Source organism: Cucurbita pepo, chromosome 10 (genome assembly GCF_057944985.1).
Source record: "Cucurbita pepo subsp. pepo isolate OVF chromosome 10, ASM5794498v1, whole genome shotgun sequence".
Lineage (NCBI taxonomy): Eukaryota > Viridiplantae > Streptophyta > Magnoliopsida > Cucurbitales > Cucurbitaceae > Cucurbita > Cucurbita pepo.
The window spans coordinates 1,634,386-1,654,044 of record NC_141807.1 but is presented as its reverse complement, the minus strand read 5'-3'; the positions used below and the strand labels follow the sequence as shown (position 1 = coordinate 1,654,044).

At 36.0% G+C, this 19,659-nt stretch overlaps 4 protein-coding genes across 6 annotated transcripts; 3 read left to right on the top strand and 1 right to left on the bottom strand.

The window, feature by feature from the left end:
- The first annotated feature begins 1,584 nt into the window (after positions 1-1,584).
- On the top strand, positions 1,585-4,085 carry LOC111803107 (pentatricopeptide (PPR) repeat-containing protein). Its single transcript, XM_023687381.2, has one exon. It carries the CDS (start codon positions 1,612-1,614, stop codon positions 3,250-3,252), a length of 1,641 nt encoding a protein of 546 aa, XP_023543149.2. The 5' UTR covers positions 1,585-1,611; the 3' UTR covers positions 3,253-4,085.
- Positions 4,086-6,635: 2,550 nt separating this feature from the next.
- Positions 6,636-13,889, bottom strand: LOC111804377 (cell division protein FtsZ homolog 2-1, chloroplastic). Of its 3 annotated transcripts, none has more exons than XM_023689155.2 (8): positions 13,732-13,889; positions 10,538-11,193; positions 10,113-10,412; positions 9,702-9,792; positions 8,430-8,554; positions 7,583-7,675; positions 7,238-7,303; positions 6,636-7,115 (listed from the first exon to the last, which is right to left on the bottom strand). In XM_023689155.2, exons 2-8 carry the CDS (start codon positions 11,171-11,173, stop codon positions 6,984-6,986), a joined length of 1,443 nt encoding a protein of 480 aa, XP_023544923.1. In that variant the 5' UTR covers positions 11,174-11,193; positions 13,732-13,889; the 3' UTR covers positions 6,636-6,983. The 3 variants fall into 3 exon arrangements, with proteins under 3 accessions (XP_023544923.1, XP_023544922.1, XP_023544921.1); XM_023689154.2 differs by lacking the exon at positions 13,732-13,889 and adding an exon at positions 11,562-11,738; XM_023689153.2 differs by lacking the exon at positions 13,732-13,889 and adding an exon at positions 11,539-11,736.
- A 570-nt stretch (positions 13,890-14,459) lies between these two features.
- LOC111804273 (F-box/LRR-repeat protein At1g67190-like) lies at positions 14,460-16,747 on the top strand. The gene is made up of 2 exons (XM_023689015.2): positions 14,460-14,671; positions 15,095-16,747. The coding sequence occupies exon 2, from the start codon at positions 15,235-15,237 to the stop codon at positions 16,480-16,482; it is 1,248 nt and encodes a 415-aa protein (XP_023544783.1). The 5' UTR covers positions 14,460-14,671; positions 15,095-15,234; the 3' UTR covers positions 16,483-16,747.
- A 1,994-nt stretch (positions 16,748-18,741) lies between these two features.
- On the top strand, positions 18,742-19,588 carry LOC111804451 (germin-like protein subfamily 3 member 2). Its single transcript, XM_023689258.2, has one exon. It carries the CDS (start codon positions 18,891-18,893, stop codon positions 19,533-19,535), a length of 645 nt encoding a protein of 214 aa, XP_023545026.1. The 5' UTR covers positions 18,742-18,890; the 3' UTR covers positions 19,536-19,588.
- Positions 19,589-19,659: the final 71 nt, after the last annotated feature.

Genomic DNA, 19,659 nt, shown 5'->3' with positions numbered 1-19,659 from the left:
GTGGTTGACCACTTCCCCGCGTTGACTCTATTTTGACCTAAATAATTAATTTTTTTTTATTTTTATTTTTTATGATTCCAAATCAAACTCTCATTTAAAAATACATACTATTATATAAACAGATTAGATTAAATTAATACTAATTGAAATTAATATCAAACATTATTGATATGTTTGTTATGTTTGAAATTTAATTTTTAGGGAGATTTTGGAGTTTAATTATTTGTTTAAATAAAAATATAAAATTCGTTGGTCTTAACGTTTTTAGGGCTCCTTCAAAGCTTTTATTATATATATATATATATATATATATGCTGTTGTAATCTTTCATAGGTCTGATGGCACTTTTGTAATTATGGCCAATCTACGATGTCAATCTCGTCAATGAATGTAGGGATATTATATCACTTTTTTTTAATAAATTTGATAAGGCCTTATGTGAGCTTTTGAATGGTAATTGACGGCACTCTTTTTAGATCGAGAGTGATCTAGAAATTCAAAATTTATGACGTTTGAATCAAACTATGACCCAGTTTATTCTTGGTCGGGAATGTTGGATTAAACTACAACTAAGCTTGTTTTCAACCGAGAGATGACTTTGATGAGCTAGAAACCCAAAATTTATCTTTTAGAGATTTGTTTGCGACTTTTAGAATCAAACCAAAATGAATCTGGTATGATCTCAAGCGTTAATTGAAGGGTTAAAAAATTAAAAGTTTTTCTCTTTTTTATTTGTTTATTTGTTTATTATTATTATTATTATTTTACATTAGTATATAAATTTAAATAATATAAAAGGTTTCTTATAGTGGAAACATTAAAATATGGTTGCAAAAGCTTTATTATTATTATTATTTAAATTAGATTTGAGATATTTTAGAAATATATATATATATACAAGATGAACAAAAAAAAAAATCCTGCCGTCCGTACGATATAATAATCTCAATCCAAACCGACTTTTCTTTTTATTTTCTTTTAAGGCTTACAGATGTTCGAGTGGCACTGCCTTCTTGCCTACGCCTTCCACATTATTATTCTCTCAAAAAAAAATAAAAATAATAATAATAATAAAAATATCCAAAACTATTAAAATAACCTTTAAATTAAATATTTTTTTAAAAGTTAAAAGATATCTTTAATTTCAATTTCAATTTTGGATGGAAGAGATGATATTTTGTTTCATTAAAACTTCAAAAATAACTTTAAATTTATTTTAAAATAAGTATAAGAATAAAATAAATAAATATTATTTTATTTTAGTTCTTAAATTTTAAAAATAAGTTACATTTTATTAATATTTTGTTTATAAGTTTATATTTTTATTATTTTAAATTTAATTTTTATTTAGTTATAGATTTTAAAATTTTACTACGCTAATACTCACTTCCTTACTAATTAATTAAAAAATTAATTAAGTATAATAAAATAATTAATGGTTATTTTTTCATCTTAAATATTTCCTTCATATTTTTGAAAACCAATTAACTAATGTCAATAGAAATTGAAGGTAAAATTGAAAAATCATAAAATTTAAAAAATTAATGTAAATATAAATATAAATTTAATTGAAGATCCAAAATTTGCGATTTAGGTAATTCAGTCAAACATATGTTAAGCCCTAAGCCTAACAGAGACGGGTTTTGGAGAAGCGTGGAAATCTCTGCAAATATTGTTGATGAAACGCCGGAAGCTGATCGGATTCTGATCGGAGACAGATTTCTCAGTTTCCCCATTTTCGTGGAGCTCGAATTTGTGATGAAGAAGCTCCCACCCATCCTGAGAAAGCTTCAAACCCCTAAACCAGCTCCCCCGCCGCCATTGCCCGACGCGATTTTGCCCCCTTCTCCTCGAACCCTTCTCGCTCCTCTTCCTAATTTCGCTCTCTCCGCTCCCCACCATTACGCGCAACTCCTCCATTTCCTGAAGACCCACCTCACGCTTCCCTTCACCCCGAACAATCTCCTTCATTTCCTCAAATCCAAGCTTCATTTTCATCCCAAATTCACCCACTACGACTTCCATATATTCAATTGGGCTTCATCCATTGATTCCTTCCGCCATGATCACTCTACCTTCGCCTGGATGGCCAGAACTCTTGCGGCCACGGACCGTTTCGCTGAGCTCAAGTCGCTTCTTCAGTTCTTAGCTTCCTCTCCTTGCCCCTGCTCTGATGGTATTTTCTCTTGCCCTCAAACGGAATCCATTTTTCAATTTGCCATTACTGCCTATTGTAGAGCTGCGAAATTTGATGAGGCTGTTTTTGCTTTTGATTCCATGAAAAAATTGATTGATGGGAAGCCTAGTGTTGTGATCTATAATATTTTGATTAATGGGTTTGTGAAATCTGGTAGATTTAACAAGGCTTTGGGGTTTTATGATAGGATGCTTAGTGATCGGGTTAAGCCTGATTTGTACACTTTTAACATTTTGATTAGTGGGTATTGTCGCAATTCACAATTTGCACTGGCTTTAGGGTTATTTAAGGAGATGAGGGAAAAGGGTTGTTGCCCAAATGTGGTGAGTTTCAATACTCTGATTAAAGGGTTCTTCAGGGAGAGAAAGTTTGATGATGGGATTGCCATGGCTTATGAAATGATTGAACTGGGATGCAAATTCTCAAGTGTTACTTGTGAAATTGTAATGGATGGGCTGTGTAGAGAAGGCAGGGTTCATGAAGCATGTGAAATTTTGATCGATTTTTCGAGGAAGCGAGTTTTGCCGAAGGATTATGATTACTTTGGAGTTATTGAGAAGCTTTGTGGGAAAGGGAATTCAGGGAAAGCCATGGAAGTTGTGGAGGAGCTTTGGAGGGAAGGAAATGTTCCCAGCTTCATTGCTTCCACCACTTTGATTGATGGACTGAGGAAAGAAGGAAGAGTGAATGATGCAATGAATTTAACAGAGAGGATCCTTAAAGAAGCAATGGTTCCTGATAGTGTGACTTTGAACTCTCTTCTCCAAGAGCTTTGCAATGTGAGGAAAACAGTGGAAGCTAATAGGTTGAGGTTATTGGCTTCAAGCAAGGGATTTGAACCAGACAGCAAAACGTACTACATTTTGATTTCTGGTTACACCATGGAAGGCAACAAGGTGGAAGGGCAAAGGGTTGTGGATGAGATGTTGGATAAGGAGCTTATACCTGATATTGCTACGTATAATAGATTAATGGATCGGTTGTCGAATGCGTATGAGAAAAGATCTTTACTGTCACGATATCCATCAAGTTCTAAGCTCGTAACGTCAACGTAATGACGAAACAAGCAGAGGTGAGACAATTGCTTCTCAAGTGCTATGTATGATCGCAGATAACTCAGGTGATATGCCAAGCATGGACCGTTCATGTTTATACAATCTGCACTGATCTATGCTTGAGCTTGACATCTCCATTATGCAAAACTTGGATTTAGAATGCTTCTGTGGATGGATTTGGGGTGGAATTTATGGTGGGCGTTTACTAGGGGTTGCAAGATGTAACATCCCAAGCCTATCGCTAGCTGATATTGTTCGTTTTGGCTCATTACGTATCGTCATCAGTCTCACAGTTTTAAAACACGTTTGCTAGGGAGAGGTTTTCACATCCTTACAAGGATTGTTTTGTTCTCCTCTTCAACCGATATGCGATCTCACAATCCACCCTCTTAAGGGTCAGCATCCTCGTTGGTAAATTGCCCAGTGTCTGGCTTCAATACCATTTGTAACCGCTCAAGTCCACCGCTAGTAGATATTGTTCCGTTCTCCTCTTCAACCGATGTGGGATCTCACACTGACGATTCAAGAAAGCAGAGTTTTCTGTTCTTGGTGTATGGAGACTCTCACACGTTGATGCTGTCTGAGGAACGGAGTTCAAATTATTAATATTTTAGGTAAGAAAAATGTAGGTAAATTGTTGAATTTTGATGAATTAAATAAATTTTATTATAGCAAAATGTATAGTTGAAATATAGGGAAATAAATGAAATGGACAGAGTTCCTACCGTCCAAAAATGAAATTAAATATGATGTGTGATAAAATAACGACATGTCGAGTTTCTTTAATAGAAGAGATTCTTGTTTGGTAGTGAGTGGACCCACTCTATAAATAATGTTCTTAATGATTTGAGGCTCTTATTACAAGGGAGAAGCATTGGGAACAATTATATGGTATAGTTCTCCATACGATCTTAGGGATAATTGATATACACTATTTTATTTGATTCGAGACTCGAAGCTTGATATCTCACATCTGTAATTTTTATCTACTTTTACCACTAAATTATGCACATGTTAACAAAACCCAAGTATAATTTTCTAGCTCTCTATAAAATATTTTGAGTTCATGACCATAAATTCGAACAAAGATTAAACCCAAGTTTACGGTTCTAGAAAATAGATACTACAACAATTTTGACCTAGAACTTCGTCATATAAGTTTTGATGACATATTAAAAACTGTAATCTTTTCGATGTGAGTTGCTAATGAATAGATAGATGACAATTGGAAAAAATCACGACATCGGTGATATCATCTGTTTCACTTTTTTAGCATCTGACTATGGTTGTCCCATGTAGTTTACTTCCACTGGTGATATCATGAAAATGAGCTCAATCTTGATCTTCTCAATTTTGATAGGTAAAAATAAAGTACTCTTGTCTCCCATACGATGCCAATTATTGATGTCAAAATCTAGTCAGAAAAAGTCTCATCCAACCTTCCCGTGTCTCAACAGTAAATTTGTATTTAGAAAGAAAAAAGTAAGCTATAAAATAGTCAAAACTCACGGCTAATAGATAACCTTCCCATGTCTCAACAGTAAATTTGTATTTAGAAAGAAAAAAGTAAGCTATAAAATAGTCCAAACTCACCGCTAACAGATATCGTCTTCCTTAAGCTTTCCCTTCAAGGGGTTCTTCTCAAAGTTTTTAAAACGCGTTTGTTATGGAGAAAGTCCATCTCTACTCCGTGTCTTGCACAGTTCGATGGCTGGCTTGATACCATTTGTGACAGCCAAAGCCCACCGCTAGTAGATATTGTCTGCTTCGGCCCTAATTCGTTATCCTCTTCAATTGATGTAGGATCTCAAAATGTTACAAATGGTATCACGTCAAGTCATCGAGCAGTGTGTCAGTGAGGATGCTGGGCCTCCAAATCAGATGGATCGGACTCCCAAGACAAGTGAATTGTGAGATCCCATGTCAACGAGATTGATTAGGGTTTTGAAAAAAGCTGATCATTTCAAGGTTCTATATGAGAGAAAGTGGAAAGACAAGACAGATTGGAACTATTATCCAAAGCCTTCCATGCAATTCCATCTCTCTTTCTGAACTGTTTTCCCATATAAACCCATATTTGCAAGATGCATTTTAATTCTACATGAAGAGTTCAACATGATCATCAAATAAAACATCTTAGATCTAATAAGCTCCAACAAACAACAACCACAACAACGACAACAACCTTCGATGACGATGATAATAATACGATGATGATGATGATAATAATAATATATGTTTAACAACCGTTTAATATTCTCAAATCTCCGGCAGCGGCAGCCGGGGCGGTGGTGGTGGTGGTGGCGGCGGCGTTGTTATTCGGCGACAATCTCTTAGCATCTCGAGCCAAAGCCTGGCGAGCCAACACGATCCCGGAGGGGAACAAAGAGGCTTCAAATGCAGAGCCGTCGATCCAATCCTTCAGGAACTCTTCTTTTTCCCACTTGTCGGGGATCCAAACGTGCCCGGCCACGGCAACACGGTGGCGCTTTAACCTCTCACGAGGGGTGTCGTCGGAGGTGTGAAGGTTGTGATCTGAGTGTTGGAGATGAGACGATAATGGGGAGTTGGGTTTGATAGGGAGAGTCATTATGTGTTGTGGGTAATGGAAAAGATTGAAGCTTGGGGTTTGATTATGCTATGTATTTGGTAAGTAAAGGGGGAAAGGGAATGGGTGGAAAAGTTGATATGCACGTCATTCAGACCTAACATAAACATCCGATCTTCTTTTCTATGGTAACTGACAAATCAACGTGTCTTTTCTCTCCTTCCATTCCATTCCACTTGTGTGCCACAATCTTCTCTCTTTCTCTCTTTGAGAGAGAGAGAGGGAGAGAGATTTTTTTACAAATAAAGTGAGGTTGTTATTAGAGAGTGCATATATTAAGTATTTCTAAGTGTGGAATTTTATCTGATAAATTACAAATTTAGTTTAGTTTCTAAACTTAAATATTGGATCTATCAAGTTCTCAAATGTTAAAAAAATGTCAATAAGTCTTCAAACTTTAATTTATCCGTCCTTTTTGATTAAATAGAGATGTTCATGGGATAAGACAGAGAAATGAAAGAAATAGAGATGGAGAAGAAATGTAAAAAATGTTCATGGGTACGACCATCCCCGCCATCTATTTTCAATCCCATTTAAGTAGGGTGCTATTAGATAAAATAAAGAATATAATCTCATCTCCAATCCCATTTATCTAACAAAAAAAAAAAAAAAAGGTTTATCTAACCAAAAAAAAATGTTTATCTAACAAAAAAAAAAAAAATGTTCCCCATTCGAGAATGGGAAATCCCTCTATTCAGAGCAAATAAAATGGACAACTCTTGTGCATAATAATACTCTTTACAGAATACATAATTAAGATACTTGGAATGGAATAAAACTAATGAAGATTCAATTATATTTAATCAACGTGCAACAACGTATTAAGGAAATTCCATGAACATTTACTTACTTCAGCCATTGCAGTATTCTGCTAAAACTACTGTTGAGCAATTTTATCAAAAGGAGAATACAACTAACTCAAGCTCCTCAGCTACAAACATATTTCATATTGTAACTACAGATGAGAGACTGAAAATAATATGAGCTATTTATTACTCAACCAATATACAGAGTAACGAAACCGAACAACAGTATACAGATACTACCACCTATAGCAGCATATTATATGTACGTAGGAAGGAAGGTTGCGGTGGCAAAGGAGAGCTAAACGGGAAGAAGGTGATTAAGCTCTAGGATAGCGTGACCGACCTTTCTTCTTCAAGAATTCTGGGATTTCAAACGAGCTACCTTCGTTGAAAGAGGAAGGTCCACGGTTGATTCCTGAATAGTTTTCTCCCTGTGATAGTTGACTGGCCTATAGTAAAAGAAACGAAACGGGTTCATCTTAAGCTTTAGCACGCTTTCGTGTATCTTGTCACAGACCTATACACCAGAATACTGAATTTAACACCATATTTTATGCAGACACAACAATACCTGAACGGGCCTTCCTTCACTTTCTTCTTGGCGCTTAAATCCAGTAGCAATTAGAGTTATACTAACCTGAAAATGGAGGGGTGGAGGTAGTTTATTAATTAGTTAAATCATCATTATGGTCATTTATATCAAATCCATAGGACCAGACCATGGAAGAAGAAAGACATCATTATGGTCAATATCCACAAAGTTGGGATTCAAGTTCATATGGTTCACTTCTTGGACGGTAGGAAGAAATAAAAACTTCAGCACAGTTTTAGTATGTGGATGAACCCAACACATCAATGCCTGACTATCAAATCCAAATGAAACTTCAAATGAATTGTGGTAGAACTTATAACTTACTTGACCACTAAGTGAAGGATCTATTACTGCTCCAAATATTAAATTAGCAGTTGGATCCACGAGGTCATATATAACCTCGGCTGCAGCATTCACCTGTGATTATTCACGAGAAATTTTGAGAACAAACAAACACTACATGATATAATAGAAATACAGTGATTCGTATCAAGTTAGAATTTTGGTTAAATTACAAGTTTAGTCCCTCAACTTTAAAGTTTGTGTCTAAAATGATTTAAAATTTTCTAATCTTACAATTCTAACTTTGAACTGTTCGGTCTTATTATTTTCAACATTCGATTCTCAGTTTCTTAAGTTTCGTTGGTTTTGGGATTTAGGAAGAGAGAATACTTGAGATTTTATATAAAGAGACTTAGATTGGTTTGTGGGTACGAATTTATCTTATGTTGTTGACATGATGAATCTATAAACTACTATCTGAAGGCTTGTTGGTACGAATTATTGCATGCATATATGTTTGTAGGTATTTTCTTAAGTATATGTGTCATCCTTTCTGTATCAGGAATTTTTTTAGTGACGACTTCCAAGTGAGTAGTTTCCAGGATTCGTAAGGTGGGATTTACGCGACGTGGGCTAAGAATTACAACTCCATAATGGTAACGAGAGGAAAGAAGTAAACTCAAACATCATAATAATCACCAGCCACTACATCTAACTTTGGTTCATGGTGAATTGTATCGATGTCATAAACATGGTAGGTCAAACATATGACATACATCGGGTATATAAATTATGAATTACGATAAGTGATTAAACTTTTAAGAGCAGTGAGATAAAGATGCATAAATAGGTTGTGATAGGCAGGTGAGAGGAACAGAGAGAGCCACACCTCATATAAAGTCAAATCACTTCCACCCGTTATGTTCCACACAATTCCAGTGGCCCTTTCTATGCCAATATCTAATAAAGGTGATTGGATAGCGTTTAAAGCAGCATCTCTTGCCCTTGTCTTTCCTGCATCGATGTAAACAAGAGGCAGAATTGGTTTATATTAGAGCAGCTGATCAAATATTTTAGACTTTGGAGAGAAAGGGAAGGGAGAGAAACATCTCAATAGGGAAGGATTTGGTTATATCATGCTGGTTTACCCCAAGACACAAGCTTGTTTATCAAACAGGTTACATAAACTCATACTTATGATATCTATCTTTTATCCTACGTATTAGTTTTTATAAATCTTAGTTTTCATAATTCGTTCCTTTGGACAATCCAAACACAAGTTACACATATTATATTATAGCCTTCTCTAATTCTATTCAAGCTTTCTTCTTTACAATGTCCAAAGGCCACTTTCTTTGATGCTGAAAGCTATTAGATGCATTCTTCGGGACATTTGATTGGAAAAGAACAGTAGATTTTTTTTTTCCAAATGTGAGCAGAGACAGTGGAATGATGTGGGGTGGGGAAACATTAGTTGTATAGCTTCGTCTTGGTCTTACTTGAATAGGCCTTTTATAGTTTTGATCTTTTTCTATGATATCTACCAATTGCAGCAATTTTTGTTGTTCTATTGGTTTTTCCAGCTCAGTGCCTTCTACGTTACATTAATCCATGAAATGTTCTACCTTAAAGAAACAAAAGAAAAGGTAAGATCCATGGACATTGGAAGGATACTATTGTGAGATCCCACATCGATTGGATAGGGGAACGAGTGCCAGCAGGGATGCTGGGCTCTGAAGAGGGGTGGATTGTGAGATCCCACTTCGGTTGGGGAGGAGAACAAAGCATTCTTTATAAGGGTGTGGAAACCTCTACCTAGCAAACGCATTTTAAAAATCTTGAGGGGAAACTCGAAAGGGAAAGCCCAAATAAGACAATATCTACTAGCGGTGAGCTTGGGCTGTTACAACTATCCAACTCAATCTATTTGGATCTTTGATAATACGGAGAAACCGTGGGAATTCAAAGTATCCAAATAAGGTTTAGTTTCTCTAACGAGAGTTGAAGAATAATGAAGCAACTCCATAAGTTTTTAACATTAAAGGTCGTTGATAAAATGAAAATTTTGGCAGCTCAAAGTTGAGACCAAAAAGAATTGGACAAGACATCATACATGAAATAAAATCTTGTAAATCAGTAAAATTATGCATCTTAGAGTTACCGGTAGCAGTTCCTATTCCCATCAACGAAGAACCAGCATTTGCCATAATAGCACGAACATCAGCAAAATCTACATTTACCAGCCCTGGTATCTGATTGTTGCAATGCAGTAACAAACCATAAGTTAGATCCCAAAGGGTGTTTATAAATCACTTCTACTGATAAATTTATGCCTAAAAGACGTTTTGATTTCCCTCAAACTGAAAAGTTATCTCAAAAAGTAGAATTACATATCCAATAAAATCTCCTGGTAGATCTTGATAACGCAATTTTGACAAATTATTTTAAAAGTAAAGGTTTTCATACTCTCAGTAGACAAAACCACTAAATAGAAGAAATGAACTCCATATAGAAAAGCTCTATAAAAGCACAGAGAATCTAAAGTTCAAAGTTTTTTGAGGATTGTATATACCATGATGATATCAGAGATACCACGAACACCTTGCCGAAGTATGTCATCAGCCAAATTAAACGCTTCTGTTACAGGAGTAGACTGTGAAACTGCTGTCAGTAACTTATCGTTCGGGATAACTATCAGTGTATCAACTTGGTCTCTTAAAGTTGCAATTCCTTCCTGCGCTTGAACGGCTCTCTTTCGTCCTTCGAAAGAGAAAGGAGTAGTAACAATACCAACTGTCAATATGCCCATTGACTTTGCAATGCCTGCAATGATAGGAGCCCCTCCAGTGCCAGTTCCTCCACCCATTCCAGACTAAAGCATGGAAGTTAATCTTGAAGTTAGAAAAGAAGCTAGGTCGCAGTTCAGATATATATAATCAAACTTGAATGATATAGTAAGAGAACAATACTTTTAAGAGCTAAACAAGCTTAACTTACAGTGACAAAAACCATGTCAGATCCATAAAGTGCTTCTTCAATAGCTTCTTTACTTTCGTTAGCAGCATTCATACCAATCTCAGGGTTCCCACCAGCACCAAGACCTCTGGTAAGTTCTAGACCGATTTGTAGACGGTTCTCGGGATAAACAGGAGACATTTTCAACGCTTGAACATCTGTATTAACAATCCAAAACTCCACACCCTGCATTGAACTTTCTATCATACGATTAACTGCATTTGATCCACCACCCCCCACACCAATAACTTTAATCTTTGCCTCATTGTAATTACTACTGGATGCATCTTCCAAGCTCTCGGAAGTAATTCCACCCAAATTGTCCTTTCTTGGGCTATTAATTGTACTGCTTCCCTCGCCTCTTAGCATTGAAATTTCAGGGTGTAACTCCATAAATGGATCCCTGTTCTGATAATGGCTAACATTGTGAGAATTGGAAGAAGACTTGGCCAAATTTGATTTTTGATTGATACCCACTAACCCACTCCTATCCTCGGGCATTTTCATATAACATTTCCCCGACTGATGCTCCATAGATAGTCTGCCTCCAAGAGCAGACAGCATTCCAACAGGGTTTCGAGTAAGAGAGAAATTCATCGACACATAACTAGCCATCATCTAACACTGAATCAATGCAGCTGAAAATGAAAAGAAATTCAGATACATAAAAGGTCTAAAATTCAGAAGATTAGTGGCAGAGAGACAATCTAAGGGAAATGTAACAAAAAACAAATTCTAGAAATCAAGATTTCGCAGAAACTAATAAATGAACTCTGACTTGCAAAAGTGTATCTAATCAACCCCACAGCTGAAGAACAGAAGAAAACTCGAAACCCATTACACATTATCAATCGAATTCAATAGCAGAAGAAAATTAGAGCCAATAAACCGAGCTACAAGGGAAAACACACTCAGAGCAGAGAAAAGACAGAACTTCAAAGCAAGATAACGAAAAGGGAAAATGCGTAATGCATTAAGGGCACCTGAAAATGCTTCGCAGTAGTACCGATAATAGTTGGAGACCGCTATCGATGCAAAATCCAAATTGGGTCGAGAGCTTTCCGCCGAAGAGATACAGAACGAGTAATAATCTTGATTCTTGCGCAGAGCAAGGGCAAACAATAGCAATTCGGTTCAACTAAACCCCCGCTGCCTCTGCTCAACCGCAGTCTAATCTTTTTCTACTAATTACTAATCACTAAATTACAAACTATATGCCATAAACTTAAAATTGGATGAAAAAATTTTAGTCACAATGACTATACATGTAATTTAAATTTTAGTCATGGAAATTTAAGCTATATAGTCTTTACCTATGCTACATGGAAAAATCTTTACCAAATAATTTTACCCTAAACTTTTTAATACATATCCATTTTGCTCTTAATTTTGTAGTGAATGGTACATTGAGGTTAAATTTTTTTATTAAGAAACAAAAAGATCATAAAAAAATGAATTATATGTATATGGTTAAATAAATACATTTTTAATGAAGGTGGATTATAATTAATTAAGTACTGTTTACAAAAATTAGATAAATTTAAAGATTTTATAGATATTTGAAATGTCTTCAAAACTATCATATCATAGAGTCCTTCCTTCCCAATGCAAGTAGCTATATTATCAACATGTGAAGAGTCAAATGTTGTAATGATGAGAATGGATGATCAACCCAACAATTTTTGTAATAGTAATTAATATCTTGAGCTATACTTCACAAAAGGGATTCGATCCACCAAAAGGCTACAACAGTCCAAAGCCAAAGTTATAACAAAAACAAGCGTCGATCATCTTTTAAAAGCCTTGAGGCTTTCTCAGCTGCCGCTTAGTTCCCAGATATAGAGTAATTTGAATGGTTTATGGGTTTGATTTCATTTCAAAGGACAGGGTAGGAAAATTCAGCAACGGTTTCAGTAATTTCTTTCCCAATCTTGCTTCATCAATCGCTTTCCCCACCTCTCTCCCATGCCAGATGTTGTCAAAGTACATCTGGTACTCAAATGTGTTTGCAATGGTAAAATTACACCTTTTGGGATCATCTTATGTCATATACTTCTAGCAGAGGAAACCTCCAAATGCTCAAATGCCCAGTTTCAACTCATATCTCATCTCATATGGTTGAAGATGGTTGGGAAGGAGTTCTATTCATTTAGGAAATGGTCCTGAATTTATAAATAAGGAATACATCTGATTGGTATGAAGCCTTTTGGGGGGAGCCCAAGCAAAGACACGAGAGTTTATGCTCAATGTGTACAATATCATATCATTATGGAGAGTCGTGATCCCTAACATGGTATCAGAGTCATGCCCTTAACTTAATCATATCAATAGAATCCTCAAATGTCGAATAAAGAAATTGTGAGTAAGTCTCAAGGTGTAGTCAAATTGACTCAAGTATAAAATAAAGGTGAGGACTCCAGAAAAGAAGTCGAGCCTCAGTTAAAGGAGGTTGCTCGGAAAGGCTATAATAGAATTTTATTAAGGGATCTCTTTTGGATACTCCTCCTCTAGTAAATGAAAATGTACAACAGATCAAACATACATGATGTACACGATATATAACATCTATCAAAGAGTTCGAGCATCTAACAAAGATAACACTATGATTTTGCATCTCCAGGAGGACAAAATGGAAGCGAAAAATATTAGACAGTTAAAGACTAATAACTTCTTACACTCTTTCATCCGATCTTTATCATTTTTCATCGTATCAAGAAAAGAAAACGATTCATAAAGCAAGCAATGCAATTGTAGTTTTTGTTCATACTTGAAACTATAAATTCTTTTTAAGCTCCTTCGAGTAAAAGGAAGCAAAGTAATGAAAGGAAGAGCAAAGCTGAGGGAATAAAAAATTATGCATCTATGCAGAAAAATGCGGAAACCTATCTATCTATTATGAAAAACTCAGAAAGTCCTGAAAATATAAACCGTCACTTCGGATTACGAATCAGACGCATTAGGGTTTTCAAGAACGGATTTCTTTCCATCGTTTCCGACGATTTCTCAGCAACAAAACAGGCCAAACAAGGTCAGTGATCTCAAGATTAGGCCGATAAGAGCGAATAGAATAAAGCAGATACCGAGACGAAATATTTCCGATATAGCTTAGGGATTGAAATGAAATCAAAGATTATTGCAAGAAAATGAAAAAGATCATCGGAGTAATAAGTAATCACCGTCGTTCATCAGCCACAGACGACAAAGGTATGCACTCCCCGGACGCACATCCTCGACGCTTTGAAGAAGAAGCGTGTCTTTTCCGGTCAGTAGCTTGGAAAATCCTCGCCGAGAATGGGATTTGGCGCCATTCTTGATACAGCGAGCCAGATAATTGAAAAATGGAGGGAAAAGTATAGTCCTGCCGGGCTTTTTTTTATTTTTATTTTTATTTATTATTTATTAATGGTGTCAATTTTCACATTTTTAGGGGTTTTTTTATAATTTTTCTTTAATTATTTGATTTTTTTTTTATTTCTTTAGAATTTTATTAGAAATAAATTGAATTAATTTTTTTTTTAACATATTAAAAATATATTGTATGCAAACTTGAAATCTTAATGGTCTTTGGGAAGCTTATAATTTTAATTTTATATATATATATATATATATATATATATATATATATTTTTTTTTTTTTTTTTTTTTTTTTTTAATTTTAAGCATATGAAAATGGTTAAAATTTCAATTAAAAAAACTCAGTTATTATTGAAGTTTGGGAGTTTTGTGAAATTGATTTTATTAAATTAATAAATTTAGGATTTTTTTTTAATTAGTAAAAATATAATATGAAAAAAAAAAAAAAAAAAAAAGGTAAAAATATGAGAAAAGGATTATAGGGTTTAGAGCATAGCATTGGTCAATGTTTGAAAACAAATTCCCACTCCCAACTTTTATTATTTTCATTATTATAATATTTATTTTTTTTATTTTTTTTATTTCTTTCCATCGCTTCCTTTTTCTCAAGCAATGGAACGCGAAGTTCCGATTCCGATCTTATCTTTGTTCGATTTCCATATGTTTTAACTCCCATCTAATCCCTAATTCCTCGTTTCGCCGGCGAATTGCTATGGCCGCCGTGTTCCAGTTCGATCGAGACTATTTTCGTCTCAGTATCGAGTAAGCCAAGTCACCTATTCAGGATTTGACTCTTCTTTTTATTATGTTTACGTATTTCAGTTCATAGATTAACGCTTCGATACTTGTATAGAGAATTAGATTGGTGGTTCGACCTGTTCTAACTCCTTCAATCTGGTTGCGTCAATTTGTTTGTTTCTGTTTGTTGACGATCCGATTTCCTATACAGATTGGAATTCGGGGGATTTGAGTGAGCATTATTGTTTTAGTAAAACCCTTGATTATAGATTTCATTAAGACTTTAGATGTGAGAATTTGTTTTTGTAGATAATTTCTTTTTTGTTCTGTTTTCAGATCCAGTACTTTATTGGGAAGTTGTCTTGAATTACTTATGTCAATTTGATTGATTTTGGCGATACGAAAACCCGTGTTTATTCGTTCTCTTCTTCTTATTAACTGCTGCAGATGGTACAGATGATGAACACAGGCCGACTTTAGTTAAAATCCTGTAATTGGGTGTGTATTCATGGTTTTGGGTACTGTAATTTGATGTTGTGTGTAAATTTCTGGAAGTAATTGCTTCATCTGTGCTTACTTTATCGGAAATGGAGCATCTTCCTGTTGAAGTGATCGGAAACATACTTTCCCAGCTCAGAGGTGCCCGAGATGCAGTGATTGCTTCGGCAACTTGCAAGAAATGGAGAGAGGCTTGGCGCAATCACCTTCACACCCTCTCTTTTGATTCTCATGATTGGCCTGTCTATCATGAACTCTCAACCAGCAGATTGGAAATTCTTATAACTCAAACAATATTTCAGACAACTGCGCTGCAACATTTAGCAATTTCAATGGATGAAGTTGATGAATTCTCTGCTGCACCCGTGATGGCTTGGCTCATGTATACCAGGGATACTTTGCGCCAACTGCACTATAATGTGAAGACAACCCCGATCTTTAATATTATTGAGAAATGTGGTCGACAGAAGCTTGAAGTGCTGGCATTGGCTCATAACTCTATAACAGGGGTCGAACCCAGCTATCAGAAGTTCCCTTGCTTAAAATCTCTTTCACTTAGTCATGTCAGTGTCTCTACATTGGATTTGAGCCTTCTTTTGACCACTTGTCCTAAACTCGAGAAATTGGCTCTGATCAGTCCGGACATTGCTATGTCTGATATGGAAGTTAGCAGTTCTTCATTGAAAGATATATATGTTGAAGCAATCAGTTTGGACAAGTTTATATTGGAGGCTGATACCCTTGAAGCAATGCATTTAAAAGATTGTACCCTTGAGCTGTTTGAAGTAGTTAGCAAGGGAGCTTTGAGAGTTCTAAGGATTGATGATGTTAGTGTTATCCATCTTGACATTGGTGAGAACACGGAAAATCTCGAGGTTGTAGATGTCTGCAACTTCACAATTATGTGGCCAAAATTCTACCACATGATCTCGAAGTCATCGAAGTTAAGGAAGCTTCGGCTTTGGGGTGTTGTATTTGATGACGACGACGAGGTAGTGGATTTAGAGACTATTTGTATGTGTTTTCCTCGGCTAAGCCATCTATCACTATGTTATGATTTGAAAGATGGAACCCTTCAGCATAGCTTGCAGGGGTCATCTCATTTGCTGAATGTGGTAGTGCTTGAGCTTGGATGGAGTGTAGTTAGCGAATTTTTCTCTGAATGGATGGGGAAACTTCTAGGAAGGTGCCCCAATTTGAAGAAGTTGATCATATGTGGGGTTGTTTCTGAGGTCAAAACCCATGAAGAATGCCAAACTTTAGCGAACTTCACTTTCTCCGTTGTCCAGTTGATGAGAAAGTATGCGCACGTAGACGTTCAGTTTGAATACGAATAGAAAGTTCATGGATGTCTCCAAATCGACTCGAGGGTCGTATGAGAATGAGATTATATCCACCCCACCCCATGAGGATTCTGACGATCCTACTTGTTCCATTGTCAATTCTGAAATCCTTTGTGTTTCTTTACAAGCATTCATTACTTTGAGCAATTGTCAATTGCAGTCCTTGTTGACAAATGACGAACTTTTATTTTCTTTTTCCACAGAATCATTTTTTAGAGACTTCCTAGGATTCATAATCTATGTTCTCTGATTTTGTATATTTTTCCAAGTCCCCTGAACTCTTTAACCAAATAGCGTTGACAAATCATGTGCATTCCATTTATACAAATTCCAAATCAGGAACATGTTTTAATTACTGGTTTATGTAAACCCTTATCTTCAGCTGTTGAATTTGAGCACGAGCATCCGTGAGGGTACTTTCTACCAAAACTGAGAGCAGCACTATCAAGGGACTTCAATCTTCCAAGCTGCAAGGTTAGCACTCTGATAAACCTATCCTTTGATATACAAGGAGCATTGGCATGGAATCTTTGCCCATTTTTTCATTTTGTTTGTTCTTTTTCTTTCCCTTAAATGATAATGCCATGAAAACGTTCTTTGTCCTCATGATTTTACTTCTGTCTCTGGTGTTTTACAGCTACTTTAGTTTTTGTTTATCTCCCTGCAATTGAAATTGGGGAATGGAAACGAACCATTGTTGATCGTTACCCAATTATGATTGATTGTGTTTACCAAATTGTAATGAGCTTCTTAAGCTCATTAGTTCTTTTAGGGCTTTTCCTCGAGGTTTTAAAATGCGTCCACTGGAGAGAGATTTCAACACTCATAAGGAATGTTTCGTTCCCCTTTCCTACCGATGTGGGATCTCTCAATTTCCCCACCCCCTTGGGGCTAACGTCCTCGTTGGCACACCGCCCAATGTCTGGCTCCGATATCATTTGTAATGGCCCAAGCTCTATTGTCCTCTTTCAGTTTTTTCCTCAAAGTTTTAAAACACATCCATTAGAGAGAGGTTTCTACACCCGTACAAGGAATGCTTGTTATCCTCTCCAACCGAGGTGGGATCTCACGCAAACTCTCGAATGGAAATCAACTATGGGGTATTTATTGTCTTCCTCCCTCACTCACTCTCTCTCTCTCTCTCTCTCTCTCTCTCTCTCTCTCTAAATGTTTGGATTCCCATATGCCAGATTCTATGCCTCTCTTCTCTCTTTTCTTTCATTTTACTTGTCACTCTCTTTTGTGGATCGCACTATGTTTTCCAGATTTTTTCCACTGCAAAAATTGATCCCAAAAGCATCCTGATTGATCTGAAATATGAGTTTTTTCGGTTCTTTATGACTTCCCTTCAGAATCCAAACCCTTATCCATCGAATCCTCCACTTGACGTGCATAAATTCTTAAGCTCACCATTTTAAACACTAAACCCTTGTGCTTTTTCAAGTATAAAAATATAATAATTAAATAAATTTGGGGAAAAAAAAAACTGAATAAAGAACATCTTTACAAAATGTATTTTAAATTAATTGGAAATATAAAAAACACATTCCTCTGAACATCTAAATTTCATTTCCATTACATATGAAAGTAAACATCACCAACTACATTGTGATGTGCTTCCGACGTTCATCAATCTGCCATAGACAGTGTGACTGAGAATTTTGAGGTGGTGTGTGACTGAGAATTTTGAGGTGGTGGGATCCCTTTCATTTTAGGTTGCCGTTCGAGTTTAATTTTTTCAATAATACGATATTTTTCTTCAACACCGTTGTTCGATTTAAACTCTCTTGTTTTTACTTGTGATACGTTGCATGATTACGAACATATATAGAATTATGAGTAATAATAACCCCACATTACAAATCCCCACAAATATAATCATTCTTGCACCATCCTTATGCCTTAAGATTCAAGCAACAATAGTAGTTGGCCGCTGAATTTAAGAGCAATCAAGCATGCACCAGATTCAATGGGATACAATCATGGCGTATTAGCCATTTTTACAACTATCATTAATAAATTAAATTTTCTATGTGAAAAAGTTATATAATTAAACATAAAACACATCTTATACATCAACTTTTTATATCTTTTTCCCCACTTTAATTCATCATCTTCCACTCTATTCGGGATTTCATAAGATTTTCTTTTCACAATTATCTGACTAGAAAATTTTTACAAAAGTTACTCTAGAATATCAAATATATGTTAATTATGTTGAATTATGTTCATGTGAAACAGTTAAAAAATGAAAAATAAAAATAATAATTAGTAAGAACATTGTGAGTGAACTTTGCATCCCATTTACTCAAAATCAAGTCTATCCATTATTCTATATAAACCCACAAACCCCAGATTCTTGGAATCATCAAAATCAGAGAATTTGATCTCTCGCAATTCAAATGAAAATGTGTCTCAAAATCCTCATACCCATCTTCGCATTTCACCTAATTCTCACAACCGTCGTGGCCTCAGATCCCGACCCACTTCAAGATTTCTGCATCCCAAATCCCAAATCCACAAAAAAAGACGACCTTCCATGTAAGAATTCAACCGCCGTCACCGCCGACGACTTCGTCTTCTCCGGCGGAAAATCCGCCGGACCCTTCTCGGAAAGTGGGTTCGCATCGGTAGCGGCAAACCCATCTCTTTTCCCGGGATTGAACACGCTGGGAATGTCGTTCGTACACGCGGATTTCAAGGAGGGGGCCATAAATCCGCCGCACGTGCACCCACGAGCAGCGGAGATGGTGTACGTGGTTCAGGGGAGGGTGTACGCCGGATTTGTTGACTCGGCGAACCGGGTGTACGCGAAGGTGATCGGAGAAGGGGAAGTGATGGTGATTCCGAAGGGGCTGGTGCACTTTCAGATGAACGTGGGGAAGGGAATGGCGAGGGTTTTTGGGTGTTTTAATAGTCAAAATCCGGGGACTCAGAGAATGGCGTCGGCCATATTTGGGTCTGGGATTAAAGAGGAGCTTTTGGAGAAGGCTTTTGGTTTGAGTTCTAATGAGCTTAGGAGGATGAGGAGACGGTTCGAATCTTGAGAATTCTCTGTTCTGTTCTGTTTTTTTTTTTTTTTTTTTATCTTTTTTTTCAATTCCTAATCAATGGACAAATCTGAGTGTTTTCTTTTAACCATTATTAAATTGGGGTTTTGTAAGGTCGGAG

Coding starts and splice junctions, on each gene's coding strand:
- LOC111803107 (XM_023687381.2), top strand. CDS start 1,612: ATGTTAAGCCCTAAGCCTAACAGAGACGGGTTTTGGAGAAGCGTGGAA.
- LOC111804377 (XM_023689155.2), bottom strand. CDS start 11,173: ATGATGGCTAGTTATGTGTCGATGAATTTCTCTCTTACTCGAAACCCT. Junction 7,676..8,429: donor GTGATTTGACTTTATATGAG/GTGTGGCTCTCT, acceptor GAATAATCACAG/GTGAATGCTGCAGCCGAGGT. Junction 7,116..7,237: donor GTGAAGGAAGGCCCGTTCAG/GTATTGTTGTGT, acceptor CTTTTACTATAG/GCCAGTCAACTATCACAGGG.
- LOC111804273 (XM_023689015.2), top strand. CDS start 15,235: ATGGAGCATCTTCCTGTTGAAGTGATCGGAAACATACTTTCCCAGCTC.
- LOC111804451 (XM_023689258.2), top strand. CDS start 18,891: ATGAAAATGTGTCTCAAAATCCTCATACCCATCTTCGCATTTCACCTA.